Raw genomic sequence first — 20,924 nt, 5'->3', positions numbered from 1 at the left:
AGGTACGCCTGCTTTCGCTGACGTTTTCTTGGCAGACTTTTTGTAGTGGGGTGGTTTGCCATTGCCTTCCCCAGTCGCAGTTACCTTTCCCCCAGCTAGCTGGGTACTCATTTTACCGACCTCGGAAGGATGGAAGGCTGAGTCGACCTGAGCCGGCTGCCTGAGAACCAGCTTCCGCTGGGATCGAACTCAGGCCGTGGGGAGAGTTTCGGCTGCAGTAGCTGCTGCTTACCACTCTGTGCCACACGAGGCTCTGTACTTAAGGCTGCTGCAAAAGACTATTACTTGAGAAGAATATAACATACGTTTAACCCTCATGTACAGGTGCTTATACTAGTTGCACTGCTGAAGCTGTTTTAAATCGCATGCAGTCTACATTTGTCAAGATCAATTTTCACTCAACATCAGAAAACAGTGCTATCAAAAGGAGGTATAAAGTAATTATCAGAACTGACATAATTTTCATGCTCTAAGTGCAAAAACCAAGGTACATTTTCCTGTTGCCCTGTAAACCATCCAGAGAGCAACGGCTATGGAGCGATATAAAAATGAAATAAACAAATAAATAAATCCTTAAAGCCAACTTCAAGGGCTCCCAGGGTAAGGAATGTCATGCATTTGACTATTCTTTCCATAACAGCTGTCTCGGAATAACATCTGAGTTATTTCCAAGCCATCCATTAGAGTCATTTACATACTTAATGCAAAGTGGATCAAGACTCCAAAGCTACAGTATCATGGTATCATATAGTACCTAAACTTTTATAGTCTAATGAACAATGCAGGTATAAAACACTAAACTGTCTCAGGACAAAAGCATCGAAACCATTAGCAAACAGAACATTGGGGCTGGAGTAAAGATAGTAGACAATTCATCCCCATAGCCCAGTGGTGGGGAATGTGCAGCCCTCCAGATTATGTATCACCTATAACTTTCATCAGCAGTATCCAGCATAGCCAACAGAGAGAGATGATAGGAGTTGCAGTCCAACAACATCTGGAATGCCACATGTTCCCCATCACTGTCCTAGCCCTTTCTGTCATTGTGGAGACAGGCAGAAGCTGGGGTCATGCTTAGATCTGTGGCCTAATGAAGGATGCTCACCCCAAAACTGTTATCTGCTGCCAGGTTATTTCAGGGAGGGTAGGTCAATGGAAAGGATACTAGATGACAGCTGGCAGTCATGTTGGGAGAAGCTTTCCACAAGAGGATGGCCTAATTCATATTGTTTAATTACTTGTTCTGAACAGCCTCAGAGAACTATACAGTTTTGCAGGATACAGATGTTTTAAACAAACAAAAAAGTAATGCTATGGAAACCCTGGTACTGGTTTGAAGAAGAAACGTTCAACACTGTACTAGATCCAATTTCTGAACTAAAGTCTAATTTTAATTAGCTATAAACTACTTTTTTCCTTTCTAAAAGAAAGATGCTACTATCTTGTTGCAACTTGTCACTATACTTACTCCATAGTCAGTAGCTAAAACATTGTACGTTGTTAATACAACATCCTGTCTTGAAAGCATTGCTGGATCTTTGCTGCGCTCTGAGCCATAATACACGTAAGTGTTCAACTGAACACCTGGATCGACATGTTGCTCAAACTGGTCCTGAAATGAAATTTCACAGCAACTTTATGATTAATTGGTATCTCAATAATTATTGTCATCTGTAATTTCTTTTTTAAGCCTAGCTATACTACTGTTGCTCGTAGAAAAACTTAAGATTTAAGAGTTACTACTTTCTTAAGCCAAATTCATTTTTGCAAGCATGAAAGTTGTTCACTGAAAACATACAGAAATTCAAGTAATGTCAAGGTTGAAGGCATAATCAGAATTTGAAAGTGTACAATTTTAGCTGTAACTATTTCTGAATAGGCACATATAGCATTACACTGCAAATTGGGCCCGGGGGGTGGGGGCAGGACAGACAACATGGCATCCTCCAAATGTTTAGACCATAAGCCCGAACCAGCAAGGCCAGTGTTCATGGATGGTGGGAACATCAGGCAGATGCCAGGTTGCCCACCTTGCTATAAATCAATTAAGAATATTTAAGTCACATTACAGTTCTACTCTTCCTGTTACTTCTCTTTTAACGTTAGTCTCTTCTTTTTGGAGATTCAGATTAAGACACAATGGGTTTTAATTTTGTATCCTTTAAATTTTAGATCTCAGATTGTCACGAATGAGATTAAACAGACTATTTTAAAAGCAACCGTCAGCACTTAGATACTCGTGAATGGAATCCATTTTAATCCATATTTAGCATCTCTAATCTTAAATTTTCATATGAAAATTATGTTCAGATAACAGGTAGGACAGTAATATACTATATGTGCTATGATATAAATTAAGCTTGTTCCTTTATTAAGTCTGCATTTCTCCAAAACAAAGCCAAAGCCACCTTCCATAACAAAAATACACATTTAAGCCTCTTCTTGGCTCAAGCAGATCTATCAGCACTGAAAATGCAGATTGCTAAAACCAAGAAGAACGCTTTTATCTGACGGCCCTCAGGTATTCATAACCATGTACTGAAAAATCCTTCCTTCTTTACGGTAACTTTTATATGGAAGTGTGAAGAAACCCTGTATTTTATGTTTATGGTTTATAAATGTTTATATTTTGCAAGTAACTTCTGAATGAGGTTCTAATATAACCACGTAGGCCATAAGCCTGGATTTGCTACTGTGTATTGGGCATGACAGTTATTATTGACTTAATGTTTCAAGCTGACAGCTTGAAAATGACTGGGGTGAGAAGCTACCTTTGTTTATATAGGTTCCAGGCAGATTTTGGATTCGTCAAGGACTCAATACATTTGACTGGTGGTTAGAAGGTCCATAAAGAACCTATGATGCATCACTAAATGAAAACCAGTAGATGAGGGCCCTGACAGAGGGCAAGAACATGATTGGTCAGAGGTTCTGGCCAGGTGATTTTTAAAAATTCGATTTTAAAAAGTTTGTAAAAATTCAGTTATGGTTGACAGCTGTTTGTTGGAAAAGGACCTGAAGACCAGAGCCGGTGGTTGAATAGAGCAATGCTCAGAGCTGGGAAAGGAGCTGAAGATCAGAAGTAATAGCTAAGGAGACCAGGAAGCCAGGCTGCAAGATTGTGGTGAAGCTTCAAGTAAGCAGTAGAGCCAAACACCAGAAGGCTTCGAGCAAAAGTACGACCAGAGGAAACTTCAGCAAGTAGCCACCGAAACATCAAAATCATCCTAGAAGCCAGAACCAGCAAGAGGAGCCAAGGCACACTTCTAGACATCGTCTGTTTGTGGTTGTGAGCAATTAGCTGGGGTGAAGATTCGGGAAGTCTAAGGCAGAAACTATTAAGAGCTTAGTTAGCTGCTTAAGACTACCTTATCTATTAGGAATGGTAACTAAGCATATTTAACCTGTACATCTAAGCAATCTCTGCCTTTCATATGTAAATAATTCCATTAATAAACATCTGATTTTGTTCACCTTATATGCTCATCTCTAGTGATGGTGCTTATTGACTTTTACATCCAACCCTAACTTTCTCTAGACCTGTGAGTTGCGCAAGTTGAAATTCCATAGGAATTGCTAGCATTGCACTTAAAACATCTGGAATTTGTGGCAATTCCCCAGCTTTGTTACACTAAATGAATGAAGGGAAGCTGGTCCTGTGACTGTTTTGGGCTCCAGGAGTTTAGAGTTTCACTTGCTTCTGTACAACTGAAAACTACATGGATGCCCCACGAACTAGAGGTATTCTTGTGCGTTGGTCAAAGTACTTGCTCCAATTAATTTGGCTTTGGAATAGAATTCCTAACATTTATTTAAAAAGTAACTAAGAAAAGTTTGCATCTTCTGCCTAATAAAATAGCAACTAGTTAGAAGTGCTTATTCCAGTGCTAATGACACTTTATATATTACTCTGTACTCCTTTAAATAAATCCCTTTAAGTTTATTTAGCGTCTTCCCTGAACTATTCCAAATTACACTAATTTCCCCCCACAATGTCTGTTCTTTGGTTTATACTTGCAGGCTGGGAGAGGCTGCAATGCCCAGGACTATAAGGTCAGATTCCTTTCCAGGAGCCAGATTACTTCTGATTTGTGTTCTCCAGGTTCTCATTGGCCTAAATATAAGATAACTACAGCAGCTATTTGAAACTTCAATGCCACTTCACTGGTCAATGCTATTTCCTCCCTTATAGATATACGATGAAGTCATGCCTGGGTTGTGCCTGGGTAGAATGCAATAATTACTTCACTGGGACAGCAGTCTTTGTGGTTTGGATCCGAAAGGTGCCTTGTGAAAGCAGAAAGGACTTCCACTCGCACAAAGCAGAGGCCGCAGTTTCCTTCAAATTCCCCTACTCCCCACCCCGTCCTAAAAGCTGCTCCTGAGTGTTGCTGTATCTTCCAGAAAAGAATGGGGAGCTGCAGTTGGCAGGGGGAAATGGGGGGGGGGGGGGACACCAGGCATTGCCACCCTGTGTAAGCGAAAACCCTTTCCACTTGTACAAGGCACTTCTGGATCCAAGCATATGACAAATGATTGGCACTATCCTCACTACCATTTCATTTTTTTTCTTGCATGCAAGTTGAAAATTTGCTTCAGTAGTTATTATCCATTTGCTTTCAGTGGTTTTCATCTGGCAACTTCTGGGGGCCAATTTCCCCCTACCCCAAACCCACCAGGGGCTGCACTTCCGCTACCAAAATTGCAAATTCCCCCCTTGCTTTAAACAAGGTGGATGCTCTCTGCACACCTCATTTTACAACAAAATTACCAGGGGTTTAGTACTTCCACAAGTTTAGCAGCAGTAGTGGGGGGCAGAGACCGCAAAAATGCCCCAGGGAGCCTGCATGTTGCCCACCTCGCCTTATCATGCGTTGGGATAGCCTGCAAAACCACAACCCCTTCTCCTTGCCCCTTTCCAAAATAAAAAATACAAAGTTAAAAACTCTTAATTAATAGGAGTGACTGATCAGAGCAAGAGGTAAGTTAAGTGCTCAAAGCAGGAGGTTGTAAAATTTTAGAATACATAGGGATGCTTGCAGAACCGATGGGTTCCACAGAACACTGATTGATTTAACTAGAACAGTGCTGTTGTTTTTTCAAAGTAGAAAAAACAGGTTCAGCTATTGAGTTACAGTGTGCCCAACACTAGAAAGAAGAATTATTTCAATTTCAAACCTACAATCCAGTTGCTTAGGACTGAAAGCGGACAAATGATCAATGTTGCTCTTAGATTCTTGTCATCTTCACTTTGCTTATGCTGTACAGTTGCAACACCTTGGAGGTAAGGAAAAACACAATTAGCAATGTAACTGCATGGCCATAAATCCATGTAGCCCTTTTTAGGGGTATCCAACCAAGGAACAACTATATACTAACATTTCTACTCCTAAGCATATGCTTTCAAGGTTCCCCTCACCCCACCCACATGAGAATTCAATACTTTCACATAGTTCCATTGCTTCAAGTTTCAGCTGTCTTCCTCCCTAATTTTTGGGATGCTAAATCAGTGTACTATAAAGCATTTCACTTGGAGCTGCACAGTAAGAACAACAATTTAATAATGCCTGGATACCTTTTTTCTTTGCCTTTTTTGAAGAAACAGCCGGTTCCTCAAGAGCAGAAGCAAATGTTGTATCTTCCTGAATGTCTGAAGAAGCTGCTATCAAGGTAAGATGTTTCAGAACAAATATTTGTGAAATAGTTTCTCTGAGAATTTTGCCTAATTTTATTTAAACAGGTAATTAAAGTTAGAACGCAGTTATTTTAAGTCCGCTTAGAAGTTATTCTGTCCTATAAGTGCTTGTGCACATAACACCGAGACATTGCCTTCTTGGTATAAGCTAAAATTGCCACACACACAAAAAAAGGTTTATCCACTGGAATTAACATGTAAGGCAGAGTTTTATGGGTTAATTGCGCAGGGGTCAAGTTCAGCCCTGAGATCCCAATCCAAGCCTGCAGGGCTTTCCCAGAGGACCGGGGCCCACCCACCACAGGAATGCAGCCCCCAAGAATTCCTTTCAAATTGAATTTAACCCTCACGCTGAAAGAGGTTCCCCATCCCTGGTGTACAGATAAAAGATTATTCTTCCTAGTTTTAGGCTACTCCTGATTCAATTGCACTGGAAGTGCGGTGGGAGAAGAGCTAGAAAATTCTAACAGAGGGACCCTCTTATAAATAAGCAGCCTGGTTGTTATTAAGTAACCTACCTAAGGTTGCTATCCCACAATATTAAATTGTGCACCGCTTTCAAAAACCTCGTTAAGTTACTGTTACCATGAGGCTCTTGGGGTGGGGGACTGTGGTAAGTCCCCCACCCACAGAGAGCTTCGGCTATTGGGCAAAATAAATAAATAAATAAGTGCCCAAGTATCATACCTTTCCTTCTTTTTCTTGCTGCCGCTTTCGTTTTTTGCACTTTAGCTGGGAAAACAAGAGAAAAACGTTATCACAGTAAGCAAAAAAGGCAAATTAATGAAGATGTTAAGCAAATAACATCACCAAAAAATAAATGAAGCTTACTTTTTGTGTTTTGTGCTTTCTGCTCTTCAGCTTCTGAGTCACTGCTTACTGTATACTTCGGCTTCTTTCCCACATTTCTAAAGCATTTAAAAAGAAAAAAAATAACAAACAGTATATTTTACACACTCTTATCAGATATTTTAGACTAGTTATTTTAGCATATAAAATAGTAGCATTTAACAGAAATGATTACAACAACCTTGCAGTCAATGACCAGAGTCAGAATAGAAGTAACAGTGACCAGTTCACACATCATGGTAGCAAATCATAGGCTATTTAACCCCCAATTCCCATGAACTCATGTCACCTGCGAGCAGCTTCCAGTTTTTGTAAACAACTTCCAATCGCCCAGATCGATTATTGTCAGCATGATGTACGAATCATCACCATTCCAGAACCAATTTAGATATGGTGTGGTTTATATTGTATTTTGTGTTTCGGTTTTTAGATTGTTGGATGTTTTATTATGTTCTTAATGGTTTTCATTTTTGTGAACCTCCCAGAGAGCTTCAGCTATTGGGCGGTATAAAAATAAAATAAAATAAATAAATAAATAAATAATAAAGAGAGCCAGTGTGGTGTAGTGCCTGAAGTGTTGGACTGGGAGTCAGGTGATCCGGGTTCTAGTCCTTGGCTATGGAAACCCACTGCGTGACTTTGGGCCAGCCACAGACTCTCAGCCCAACCTACCTCACAGGGTTGTTGTTGTGAGGATAAAATGGAAAGGAGGATTATGTATGCTGCCTTGGGTTCCTTAGAGGAAAAAAGGCAGGATGTAAATGCGATATATATAAATATAATATAATATATAATAAATAAATCATGCTGACAATAGAGACGTAAAATTTCCAAAAATTTTGAAGCCATTAAAAAAACCTGTTTTTTCCATTGTTGTTGGGTGGGTTTTAACTAATATTTTCGGGGAAATTTAAAAAATGCAATATTAACACTTTTTACAGATTGAAAGTCACTTTGTTACTTTAGGAACATAAAATGTAATTATGTACAAATTATCACATTTGATATATTAAAAGTACAGTGTATTTAAAAAATTATTACAAATTCAATTTACTTTTAATTTTTTTTTTAAATGGAGCTACAAGCTCCTGAACTGTAAGGAAACTCTTTGGTTTTGCCAGTTTATGAGGAGCAGGCAAAAAACAATTTACAAAAACACACAGAAGAAACCATCAACATTAGCAACAAATGTCTCCGCTAGTCCTCCAGTGTCAAGCAGACATAAAGCACCCATTCCCATGAAAAGAACTGAGAATAAGGGAGGACCAAGATTCAATGAATATGTATGAAATTTAATCAGACTCATTTTCTGAGCTGTAGCTATCACTATTAGTTTCAGTCTCTGCTTCAATGCCAGTGCCCCCTAGAGGAATAAATGCATCTTACTCTTGCATTTGAGAGTTGTAGTCTCAGTTTGCAACCTAGGACTGGCTTGTCTTCAGTGTACAGAAATGGTAATAATCTGATACTGTACATAGTTTTTAGGAAACATTTCGAGAAGTAAATATATGATACCTTGTCTTAAACATTTTATGCATCATGCTAAAATAAATCATTCCATAATCTGTCTTTTTTCTTCATTTTTTTCAATATTTTGGAAAAAAAATGTCTTTTTTTCTGAATTTTTCCGGGGGGTTTCCAGGCCTTCACATTTCTAGCTGACAACCACTAATCACAACATTCAGAGGTTGTATGCAACAAAATGGAAGCTGCTCAAGCACAGCATACATTCCTGTAAATTGTGGGTTAGAGCAGATTTGCTGCTGAATGCCTCCGGAGTGTGCCAACAGCCCCAGAAACTTGTACATCCAGAAGGCCCTTCTTCTTGTTTTATTCCAAAAAGTAGCCTCCTCTCACTTTCCTGAAATCATGGGGGGAAGAGAGCCACAATCCTTAGTTTAGAAATATGGGACAAGGAATGGGCATAGACTAGTCTTCCTCAGAGAATTTCAATTTGTTAAAATAATTAATTCTGAATCTCATAATTTTAAAATAAATTTATCGACAAATAGTTATCACCCAAAAAAAGTAGACCAGATTAAAGATTTATACCTTTTAGGGCAAGACCTAGATGACTGAGATGGAAGAGAATCCCTTTCCTCCTCTGTATTAGAACTGTTTGGCTGCAAGCTGCATTTTGATGCTTCACAAGGGAAGAAAAAAACATTTGTATTAAGAGGTCAAGCTACACAAGAATAATTAGGATATTTGATATAAAATAAGACTCTCAAATTAATTTTCATTGGGTCATGTCCAGACTAAGTTAGTCATATTCTAGTCCCACTGAAAGCAATAGGAGTCAAGCAAGTCATGACTAATTTATCCCTAAATAAATGACTAATTTATTTAGTTCAATGGGGCTAAACCATGACTGATTATCTGGATATAAACCACTTAAGTCTGTCATCTCAGATCAATACATTTCAACAAAATTACCTTTTAAGTCATTTTTCACAGCAGGAACGCATTTCTAAAACAAGAAACAGAAGCATATTTAAATTGATTAAATCTTTTAAATTCTGAATGAAAAAAATTAACAGATCTTCTAGAAAATTAGTTGAAATGTATTTGAAGTGGCCTGCTCAAATCCTTATAGTACACCATTAACTCTTCCTCTTCAAAAACAAGTTATTCAGACAGCATACTAACCTCTACTTATCCAGTAGGTCACTTTAAAGAGTTGTAAGAGAGATAAATTATAGCTTATAATTCAAGTTCAGGAATTTCCCATTCCCTGAACCATCACCACAATGCATTTTGTTTAGAAACAAAACTAATGTTCACAGGGATTCCAATATGTCCAAAGCTTGCAGTAATCCAGGTCATCTAGCCATTAGGTATTTTATTTCATCGAAGAGGATACTTGCCCGTGTTTATTATGGGTTCCTGACACAGAAAAATTAAGGCTCCAATCCTATACTTGGGAGTAAACCGCACTAAAACCAGAAAGGATAGGACTGTGTGCCACGCTTGTTCATACCTGCTACCTCTTATCCATCCAGGGCAGAAGAGATCAAGACCCATGAAAATGTTTTCCCCCTTCATATGTCATACAAATGTATTCTTATATTTACTTATTTATTACATTTCTATAGCACCCAATAGCCAAAGCTCTCTGGGCGGTTCACAACATATGGGAATCTATTCTATTGGACGAAGATCGTTTCCTGCATATTTTATAACACAATATAATACAATGTAGTTAAAAATAAGCAAATAATGCCAATTAAGAACTTTTAAAAAAAGAAAAGAAAATGCCTTCCCCAGAAAACTGCCACATCCTGAGCCTTCTGAAGACTCTTCTGTTTGGGCTGCTTTGGGTATTTTGGGTAAAGCATAATGCATAAGACCATCTGTTTTATTTACTCCAATATTTATTTTGGTATTTTGCGTGTTTTAATCTTTCGGCCACCATGAGAACTATCATGCCCTATAGTGGAATCAAGGTAACATGCAGAATTCAAAAAAGTTAAAATTCATATTATCAAAGAAATACATATATTTGAAATGTCTGAATCCTCTCTCACAACTGACATGAATAGAAGATTATTCACTCTCTCTCTCTTTGCCAATCTGAGTCATTTTGTCTTATTAATATAACAACTTGGGATTGATACAATTCAAGCTAGACTTCTGGTAGTAATAGAAACTCATCTTCAAGCCTGAAATATATACATGTATCAACTCCTTTTACCTGATCATTTTTCTTTTCCAGAGGAAGAGATTTGCCATCATGAAAGTTGGTAAGAATCACTGCAATCATAGTAAGTGTTTTACCCTAAAATACATAAAACAATTGGTTAATATTTCATAAATCTTCTTTTTCATAAATCAAATTAGCCATATTCCAATGCAGTGTAGATAGTTACCAATCCCATATCATCTGCCAATATTCCCCCAAGCACATTTTCTGGTCGCTTTTTTTCGGCAAAATTTGTAATTGTATTGTAGAAGTAGTTTTTCCTCTCTTCCCAAAATGGAGGCAATTCCTTGTTGTTCTCACGTGAAATCATCCAAGCTAAAGCTTGCTTCTGATGTGGAAATAATGGAGTCAACACTGCCTAGAAAATTAAGATGTCATATTATAATTCTCTTCACAGCAAAAGCCACAACTGTCACTCTAATTTTCTACCATTTCACATGTCTTTAGATTGAATAACAACACATCTTCATTCACTCCTAGAACATAAACCAGCATATCTTGGTTGTGCTTTTATATTGTATTTTATATTATGGTTTTATACTGTTGTTTTATACTTTGAATTGTCTTAATTTTGTAAACCGCCCAGAGATATTGGATGGCTATTGGACGGTATAGAAATGCAATAAATAAATAAATAAATGTGATGTATTCAATACAGCCAGTGTGGTGTATTGGTTAAAGTGTTAGACTGGGATTTGGGAGATTCAGGTTCTAAGCCATGAAGCTCACTGAGTGACTTCAGACCAGTCACTGACTCTCAGCCTGACCTACCTCACAGGGATAGAATGGAGAGGAGGATCATGTCAGCTGCCTTGGGTTCCTTTCGAAAGGAAAAAAAGGTGGGATATAAATGCAGTAATAAATAAATACATACCTCTGCTGCTTCCACTTCACGAGTTTTATCATCTTCCTTCAGGTCTTCAAAGAGTTTGTCAAATTCAGTTTTAAGCTAGAATGCAAGTTGATATGCGCTAAAGTTAGTCTCCTATTTTTCTAATTTATTTAAGACATTTTTGCTCTGCTTTGTCCCTCCAAAAAAGGAGTTGCTCAAAGCAACTAGCTATATATAACAGAACTTAAAATCCAAGATAATTCCTACTTGGAGTAGACCCACTGAAATTAATAGGACAAGTTAGTCATGACTAACTTAAGTTCCATTCATTTCAATGGATCTACTCTAAGTAGGAATTATCTTGGATTTTACCCATAAAATGAATAATAATGAAAACCAATTAAAGTTAAAAGCTTCTTATTTATGAAACCTAACAATTACTAAATAACAGTATGGAACAGCAGAGTCAAACACTTGTTTAAAAAGAAATGTAGTCTTTTTTTTAAAAAAAAGAAAAGAATCTGGAACATTTGTTACCATACATGAATTAGGACCTAGCAGTAGTTTTATGTAATTAATGCATTGTCACTTCTTTGCTAAGAACTGTTCCTGCTCTTAGCAATTCAAAGTGCTATCGTGATTATGATTATTATTAATTACATTTGTATACCACCCCATAGCTGAAGCTCTCTGGGCGGTTTACATAGGATAAAATTGGGATGCCTTTGCTAAGAACTTTTCCTGACCTACGATAAGGCCTTCTCTGCTACCCATGTGAGGAGGCAGTTCTCTCACTCCCGCTCACCCCTGCCAATTCGTGAGTTAAATAAATAACACACAAATTGGCATTACATATAAAAAGGGTCACTGTGTTATTAGGATCTGATAGTAGTATGGAAGTTTTAAAAGGAATTCTAAAGAAATGGTACAGAAAAGTCAGAAGAGGTCATATATTTTTAGCTCTACTCTTTTAAAAAAGGGGTTCTTAACATAGCAACTCATATTCTTACAACAAAAATGAGCATGTATTGTACCTGTTCAGTTGTCATTTGTACAGCAACATGGACTGGAGCACTGTAACTTGTTCCAGATTTGCCAGATGTCAAGCTAGTCCCAAAATCAAGTTCTGAAGCTACATGTCAATTATATTAAAAAAAAAAAAAAAGGGGGGGTGACTGATCAATGGCTGAACATTCTCTCTCACCATCACTGTAAGGCCAAACGTCTTACCATCTACAGAGTTATATGAAACAAAATAACTCGAAGTTCAATAAACTGAAAAGTTCTACAAAATTTAGGAATACATTATTTAACTTACATTTTCCTGGAGGACCTAACTTAAATCCATGCTTTTTTAGTTGATTCAGAACCAATTGCTTATTTTCCTCTCTTCCCCAAAAACTCAACTGTACTGGCATAGTGAAAGCATTATTTGCTCCATAAGGTACAACCCTAGAGAAAATAAGGGTGAAAGTATTAATTACATTTATTTTCTGCCCTTCTTAGAAGTGCAGGGCAGAATACTTTTTCTCTCTCTCCTCACTGCCTTTTTTTATACTCTCAATACCCCTGTGAGGTTGGTTAGGATGGCAGATAGTGACTAGCTCAAAGTCACCCAGTGAGCTTCATGCCTGAGTGGCAATACGAACCTGAGCCTCCCTAGTCTAGACCTACATTAGCAATTACAAAAAGCTATTATTAAAAATTACGTTTCAGACTATTCCAGGAAGTGTTCGTAAGGACTTAACTGTCGTGATTCCAAGCCCTCCCACAGAGATGTGAGACAATAAAAAGGTCCGTTGTGCAATCCAAAAAAGTTTTATTCAATAAATAGCCACCCCTTCACACTTGAAGGGAGTGTGAATGCTAGGGGTTATTGTCTAAAGCTTAATTACCCTAACAAAGCAAGGCAGTTGTCTTTCAACTAAATGGATGGCTTCCCGGACTCCTCCTTCAGGGAGGGTCCTCATGTCGCAACTTCTGTGTCACTAGTCTGGTGGACCACCTCCTCTCAACTCTGCCCACTTGACTGAGGATTCCAGGAACTGTCAATTTTGATGTTCTCTCTCCTTCCAACAAAGACAGAGTTCTGGGGTTAGGGGGAGGCCTCTGAGCCTGGGCCTACTGTTCGTTAAGTTTCTTGAAAAATTCCTCCCTGACTCCTGAAGAGTCTTGGAGAATTTCCTCCCCTGCATCTTATCTCAGCTGTTGTTCTTCTACTTTAGCCTCCAAGTCCAATTCAGAATACACACCAGGGAGACCGAGCCTCATCCTGACACTAACAAGGAGCTTGATGGGTAATGACTAAGGGGTAAAGGAGGAAACAGATATTTTGTGCAGAAAGTTAAGAGAACAGGCTGTTTCTACTGACATATTTCCATGCAGACTACTACTTCTAATCCTATACACACTTTTCTGAGTAAAAGTGCAATCCTAGGCATATTTAGACAAAAAATAAGTCCAACTATTCCTAGCATTCCCCAGCCCATATGATGGGAGTTGTAGAATGTTTGGACTGCAACTCTCATTGAAATCAACACTACTTCTTTCTAAAGAGACATGCATAGGATTGTACTCTAAGCCACCAAACTGAAAGTCCTCCATTTATATAATTTGCTTCCTGCAAATTATGAGACTGCTTCCAAATATCCCACTTTGTTATAGATGGGATATTACCGTATTTCTTCGATTGTAAGACGCCATCGATTGTAAGATGCACACTAATTTCAGTACCACCAACAGAAAAAAATCCTAAGACACACCCGCGATTCTAAGACGCACTCCATTTTTAGAGATGTTTATATGGGGAAAAAAGTGTGTCTTAGAATCGAAGAAATAGGGTAGTTCTAGTGGCACAAAGAGGATGATTCCAGTATGGAAACAATAACAACCTTCCACTTTTATTAAATGTTACTACTGCATTGTTGTTCAAAAACACTTTTATTCATGAGAAATTTGTATTTCTGATGCAAACACATACCCTTCAACCACTGCCAACTTGTTGTCCATGATGTGTGCCAAAGATGCTGCCAGCTCTTTTTTGATGTGTCCTACCTGATCTCCATTCACATTGTTTACTTTTACAGCATTTTTGTCATATGGGTTATTAGGCTCTCTCTGAAGTGCAACCATTTCATTATTATTGACCTGCAAATCAGCATATTTGGAATTTAAAACGTACAAAAACACAGAAATCACCTGCAAAATTATCCTGAAACCAGCAGAGGCTTCATAAGCAGAACAGGGAAGAAGGCAATTCCCCTCCCTGTAGCCCGCCGGCATCACATTCCATACTGTACTTACCACCCCTGTATAGTACCGTAATCCAACCACATTGCCTCGCAAACTTCCAAATAAGACAGCTGAATCTATGTCTTCATCAGTCAACCCAGCAACATGAGTTCCCACGATATCTTCTAAGCTGGGATAGAATTCACGGGTGAAAGGATTGTAATGTTTGTCTCCATACAAATCAGGATCCAATTCCCATGGGAAATTGCTATGGGAAAAAATGGAAGAAACATGATTTTTTTAAAAACTGTTTTGAACTTCCATTTAATTGAATGAACTTGTGACATTTTTTAAAGAAAAGACCTCCATAGGTCAGCTATTTTTTTCACCAGGTATTACTTTTCAATTGATCTACAGCGTGCCAAAAAAAGTCCAAAACATTAACATTGTTTTTATTTTGTGTCAGTCCTGCTGACTATTTTGCTTTACTATTTTCACAAATCTAAACTGTGGGGCGTTCAAGAAAATGGATTACCCATAATCCTTTGGGATCTTATTTAGCACATTTAACCTTTGATTGTGCGCTGCCAGAGAGCCTTGGCTAGTGGACAGTATAAAAATGTAACAAAATAAAGAAAAGTAAACTAAAAAATATTTTAGATGCTATATAATCTCAAAATTTTTTCAATAAATAAAAGTTATTTAAACTGAAACATTTAATTTCATAATCACTAAACATGCTTACAAAGAAGCCATCTGAAAAATGGAACTTTTTCCTAGGGAAGTGAACATAGGATTACAACTTTACTATGGCCTATATTGCAATCCTATACATCTCTGACATAAATCCCTTTCAGTAAAGATGGGTATGTTTAGGATTGCAACTTTAATGATAAAAGTCAAATGAATTAATGGCTTTATTTGAAAGTATTTTTATTGGAATATTTTATATCGTATTTTTAGATATAACAATTCTATACTACCAAACTTCACAGCTTTGCATGGGTTGGAATAGTGCTTTGTTTGATATAGTGAAGCCTTCAAGCAAATGTAAACAGTTGTCAGAGTTGGACACATTATGCCCACCCCATCTGAGTGAAGTCATGTCCACTGACACTCCTAGCCCATGTCATAGTGCAGCCTAGAACCCTCTGAGAGAGGGATCTGTCCACTCCATTCCCCAGAGGAGGGCTGTTCCAAAACAGGGGTGGGAGGAAGCAGGCGTATAACTCTGTCCCTTGGCCTACTAATCTCCCCTGGCTTTAAACTGTATGCACTGGAGAGCTATGTGCTGATTAGGGAAGTCTTCTCCAATGGTTGAAGCTGTTACTGCAGGCCACATTTAAATTAAAATTAATAAATGTATTTTAAACACAAAATAACCCCGAAGTGCACACCCCTAGGATTTCCTTGGTATGTATGTCAATTTTCAGGCGTTTGGTTCCATGGACTTGGTGCTATCGTGCTGACAGACGGACAAACAGAAAGGCACATTTCTTTTTATTATTATTATAGGTAAAATTAAAAAAACAAAGCCACTGAAAAAGTGTTCACATTTTATGCATTCCTAAAGAACTAAGTATTAAATATATAGATAGATTTTAAAATATTTACAAATATTCCAGTAAAAATAAACCCTTTTTTCATGTTCCATCCATATGTTCAATCAACATGAGGAGAGGAATAGAATCATGTCTGCTAATTTTGACCCCATCTCTGTGCATTCAGCAGAAGATGAGAATGGGTTCTACACACATACACTATCCAGAAACCAGGTCGCACCCGATTTCCCAATCACAACTATCCACTGTATGTAGACCAGATTTGCACAATTGTGGAGGGAAAATACGCTTATTTTGGTGGCTTATTTTCTCTCTTCACGCATGCCGCTCATGACCCGCCTACTTATATAATTACCCTCGCTGGATGCAGGTTCTCGTGACATCCAAACCCACCAAGAGTGGGCGGGGTGGTTTACAAGCCACCCTAAAAACAAGGGCTTGTTCTAGGGGAGGCAAAGTAAGCCACCATAATCGTGACTTATTTTCCTTCCATCATCTTGTGAACTTGCCCAAAGACTTGGGAACAAAAGCAGCTGACTTATACAGAGTTCGATTTTTGGTCCATCTACCCCACCGTTATCAACACTGACTGGCAGGGTTTCAGACAGGATTCCTTCCTAGCCCCTACATGGAGATACCAGAGATAGAATCTGGGATCTTCTGCATGAAATGCAGGTGCTCCACCTCTGAGCTACAGCCACTCTCTAAAAATAGGGGGCGCCCAAGCAATTAGATTGACAGTGAGTCCCCCTGGGAATACTCAAGGTTCCTCATATAGAGCTGTCTTATACAAAGTTGGACCATTGGTCCTTCTAGCACACTATTGTCAACACTGAATGGCAGCATCTCTCCAGAATGTCAGGAAGCTATTTTCCCCCTCTCAGTATACCAGAACCTGATAGGATTGGTGAGACATTCAGGACAGATCAAAATACTTTTTTGCACGGTATAGTTAAACTATAGAATTCACTACAAGATGTAGTGATGGCCACCAATTTGGATGGTTTTAAAAAGGGGATTAAATTCCTGAAGAAGGCTATCAATGGCCACTAGTCCTGAGGGCTATGCGCTATTGTGCTACCTCTAGTATCAGACGCAGCAAGCCTATACACCAGTTGCTGGGGAACACGGGTGGGAGGGTGCTGTTGCACTTAAGACCTCCTTGTGGGTTTCCTGTGAACAGCTGGTTGGTCACTGTGTGAACAGAGTGCTGGACTACCTAGACCCTGGGTCTGATCTAGCCTGGGTCTTATGTTTTTCTTAAGGAGTTTTTCCAGCCCTACCTGGGACCTTTTTCATGCAAAGCATATGTTCTATACCACTTTTATTTCACGCTTGTTACTGGGCACTCAGTTTGCGCAGGTCCCTCACATGACGACAGCTCCTTTCAGACAACATGCTAAACCATGGTTAAGAAGCATGGTTTAGCGTGTTGTCTGAACAGGCAGTCATCTACCTCCCACATGCCTTCCTCCCCTTTCTGGCCTTCGTTGTGCAACAACAACAAACCCTTATTGGCCTGGTTCACACAACATGCAAAATCATGCTGCTAAATCATGCATTCCCTTAACCATTTTCTGGTTAAGCTGCATGGTTTAACGTGTTGTCTGAACCAAGCCATTAAGTCCAATGTTTTTTTTAAACTCGGAATCGCTGCTCCCTCCTGCTGTGTGCAGGAGAAGCAGCGCCATTAGAGCAGCGGACTCAATGGGCCTCGTGCTTGTTCTGTACTTCCTCTTTTGAAAAGAGCAAGTAACTGTGGAACTAAAACACCGGCGGAGAAGCGAAGGTAGGGTGCGTGTTAACCCCCAGTGTGATGGAGCTTTGAGCTACGTCTGTCGCTTCCAGCAGCAGCAGCAGCCTAAAAGGCCTCCCTCTATGCGGCCTCAAGTCTTGCCTCTTCGAGGCTGCCTCAAGACCCCACAAAAAGCTCAGTCCGATAAGGAAGACGCCCCCTTCGTATTTGCAACCCATCTCTGGATACCAACCGCAGTCCGGAAAGACCCACAACCCACCTCAGGAACCTCCAAGCCATGACGATCCCTTAAGTCCGCTATGCCGCTAGAGAGCAACGAAAATGCCCGCCGCAGGGAAAACGGCCGCCGCTCTAACTCTTTGCTTTCCCATAGGCTGACCCGACTGAACGAACAGCTGCAACTCCCAATAGATGGAAGCTCTCCTGAGCTTTGAACCAATAAGGCATCGAGAGAGTGCAAGTCAGGCGGGTTGACCTTATGTCTGCTGTACCTATTGGCTACTTGACACAACACACAAAATTCATGGCCGGATCTTCATTTTCCCGGCGGCTGCCATCCAACCAGCTGCTAGAACGAAAGTGAGGGCGGGGCACGTTGGGTTTCGGAAGCAAATTTGCAGGTAGGCGTGTCCAAAAGAATGCACGTGCGTTGATGCTTGTTTGCAAATGGCGATATGTCTTCCGGTCCCCCACCTTTTGTTCTTGCTCGGGTGCTTTACTTTGCAATCCTTTACGTGGCTACTCAGAAGTAAACCCCATTGAGTAAACCACTGGGAAAGTGTCTATCGGATTGCAGCCTTAGCTGCTGCTATTGAGCATGCACCATAGCATTTAATTCGGAAATCAGACAATATTTTTGATTGGTTTTATTTTGTACTTTTTTTATATAAATGTAATAAAATGATAAAGTATTTTAATTTTTTAAAACACACACAGTGATCTACTGCATTTTGTTATAAATAAGAATTGATCTGTGTAGCATGCCTCATAATTTTCTCTGGGGGTGGGAATGGGAGGTTTCTGGTGTCAATAATCTTGACATTTGGAGAATCTCTTTATAATTATATGTAAATTGTTCCTTTGAAATAACTGTGCATACACAGTATGTATAATACATTTCTATACTGTAATAGCCAAAGCTTTCTGGGCAGTTCATAAAAATATGCTGCGTGATAGCACAAGTTCTCTAAGCTGTTTACATAAGAAATACACAAAATACAATGTAAAAGCCAATGCAGAACAGCAGAGTGCAATTACACATCCGGGAAAACCTGAGTAAATAGGTGTCTTCAAGAGGAGTCTAAAGTTCACCACAGTTGCCTTACTTGACCAACATGCTGTTGATCAAGGCTTCTTTAGAAGATCTCAGGAATTGATTTGGTGTATATAGAGAAAGACCGTATAAGTATATGTTGGATGCTGTGCCATGCTAGGCCACAAGGCCAGAGAAAAATTACACAGCAGGGATGCGCAGTGCAATCCTATGCGTGTTTATTCAGAAGAAAGATCCATTGAATTCAAGAAGTCTTATTTCCAAGTAAACTCACTGAGAATTGTGTTTTTAAGGCCTAGGCTGAGACCTAGACTACATGAGTCAATAAGCATGTGCAGAGTGATTTTCCCTCACTACTCAGTAAGCATAGTCTATCTTACACATGTGCAGCCGGATCCTAGGTCAGTTTATTCCAAAAATTCATTGAGTGCAAGGAGGCGTACTCCCAAGTAATTGGATCGTGTTGTATTTTACTTGTTCTTAGCTGTCTTGGGCACAATTGTGGGGAAAGATGAGATATAAATTTTAAAAGATGCAATGCCCTGACTGTTATTTCTGAGTAAAAATGCATATTAGTGGCATATGCTTCTTTTAAAATATAACCTTATGAGCCCTCTGCATGTGCAGAATACTTCCCACCACCACCACTGCCGGAAAGTGCAGTCTATCTTCTGCAGTTGCAGCCCAATCCTAGGCCCAGGACTGCAGGAGCAGATCTTTCTCTGAAGAAATGGTAGGGCTTCCTGGTGTGAGGCCGAGAGTCCTAGCAGGGCCTCTCTAAGGATGGCACACTACTCAGTAGCAAGCCCCATTGAGTCCAGTGGGACTTACTCTCTAGTAGGAGTATATAGGATGGCAGCTTTACTCAGCAGAATGATTCACTGAATTCAAGAAGCCTTACTCCCAAGTAACGATAGTTAGCCCATCAAACTCACTGGGTAATATCCAATGTTCATCTTATGCACTCTTGGAGGATACTGATTATCTAGATCCATACCAGTCTGGGTTCCGATCTGGTTACGGGACTGAATCAGCCTTGGTCGCCCTCATGGATGACCTTTATCAAGAGAGGGACAGGGGGAATGCAACCCTGTTAATCCTGCTCGATCTCTCTGCAGCTTTTGATACCATTGACCATGGTATCCTCCTGGATTGACTCCGTGGGATGGGCATCAGAGGCACTGTGTTACAGTGGTTCCGGTCCTACCTACGGGGTCGTTTCAGAGAGTAGCATTGGGTGACCAGTCCTCAGCCTCTTGGCAATTGAGCTATGGAGTGCCACAGGGCACCATCTTGTCCCCAATGTTATTTAACATCTATATGAAGCCATTGGGAGTGGTCATTAGGGGATTTGAAGCTAAATGCCATCAATATGCTGATGACACGCAGCTCTATCTCCCTGTGACAACTGAATCAGGTGAGGCTGTGCAGGTCCTGGACCAGTGCCTAGACTCAGTAATGGGCTGGCTGAGGGCCAATAAACTGAGACTGAATCCTGGCAAGACGGAAGCCCTGTGGGTGAGTGGTTCCCGAGTCTGGGAGACAGGCTCCTTGCCTGTTCTGGATGGGGTTGCACTGCCTCTGAAAGAACAGGTTCGTAGTTTGGGGGTACTCTTAGACCCATTTCTGTCGTTGGAGGCTCAAGTAGCCGCCACGGCTCGGAGTGCCTTTTACCATCTTCGGCTGGTTCGCCAACTACGGCCTTTCCTGGACAGGGTAGCTTGACCACGGTGGTACAGGCATTGGTAACCTCAAGATTGGATTACTGCAACGCGCTCTATGTGGGGCTGCCCTTGAAGCTGCTCCGGAAGCTGGAGCTAGTGCAGAATGCTGCAGCTCGGCTGTTGTCTGGAGCTGCCCCTTTCCAGCATGTAACTCCTCTGCCGAGGGAACTGCACTGGCTGCCTATTCGCTACCGGGCCAGGTTTAAGGTTCTTGTACTTGTGTACAAAGCCCTAAACAACTTGGGACCAGGATACCTGAGAGAGGGCCTTCTCCCTTACCAACCTGCCGGGTCACTGAG

General features: G+C 40.0%; 1 protein-coding gene across 2 annotated transcripts in view; it reads right to left on the bottom strand.

The window, feature by feature from the left end:
- The window catches only part of HLTF (helicase like transcription factor), a 33,944-nt gene extending 15,993 nt beyond the window's left edge, over positions 1-17,951 (bottom strand). The window contains exons 1-15 of one of the 2 annotated variants that reach the window (XM_063132084.1): positions 17,888-17,951; positions 14,383-14,578; positions 14,060-14,226; positions 12,398-12,531; positions 12,114-12,211; positions 11,122-11,196; positions 10,414-10,605; positions 10,239-10,322; positions 8,981-9,014; positions 8,597-8,687; positions 6,527-6,603; positions 6,383-6,427; positions 5,576-5,662; positions 5,183-5,277; positions 1,469-1,612 (exon numbers count right to left, since the gene is read on the bottom strand). In XM_063132084.1, the coding sequence (XP_062988154.1) occupies positions 1,469-1,612; positions 5,183-5,277; positions 5,576-5,662; positions 6,383-6,427; positions 6,527-6,603; positions 8,597-8,687; positions 8,981-9,014; positions 10,239-10,322; positions 10,414-10,605; positions 11,122-11,196; positions 12,114-12,211; positions 12,398-12,531; positions 14,060-14,226; positions 14,383-14,578; positions 17,888-17,907 (1,539 nt within the window). In that variant the 5' untranslated portion in view covers positions 17,908-17,951. The remainder of the gene's footprint in view (positions 1-1,468; positions 1,613-5,182; positions 5,278-5,575; positions 5,663-6,382; positions 6,428-6,526; positions 6,604-8,596; positions 8,688-8,980; positions 9,015-10,238; positions 10,323-10,413; positions 10,606-11,121; positions 11,197-12,113; positions 12,212-12,397; positions 12,532-14,059; positions 14,227-14,382; positions 14,579-17,887) is intronic. The other variant, XM_063132085.1, reaches the window with a different exon arrangement.
- Between the last annotated feature and the right edge of the window lie 2,973 nt (positions 17,952-20,924).

This window comes from Elgaria multicarinata, chromosome 8 (genome assembly GCF_023053635.1).
Source record: "Elgaria multicarinata webbii isolate HBS135686 ecotype San Diego chromosome 8, rElgMul1.1.pri, whole genome shotgun sequence".
Lineage (NCBI taxonomy): Eukaryota > Metazoa > Chordata > Lepidosauria > Squamata > Anguidae > Elgaria > Elgaria multicarinata.
The sequence above is the reverse complement of the archived record's forward strand: the minus strand, read 5'-3'. Positions and strand labels throughout refer to the sequence as shown.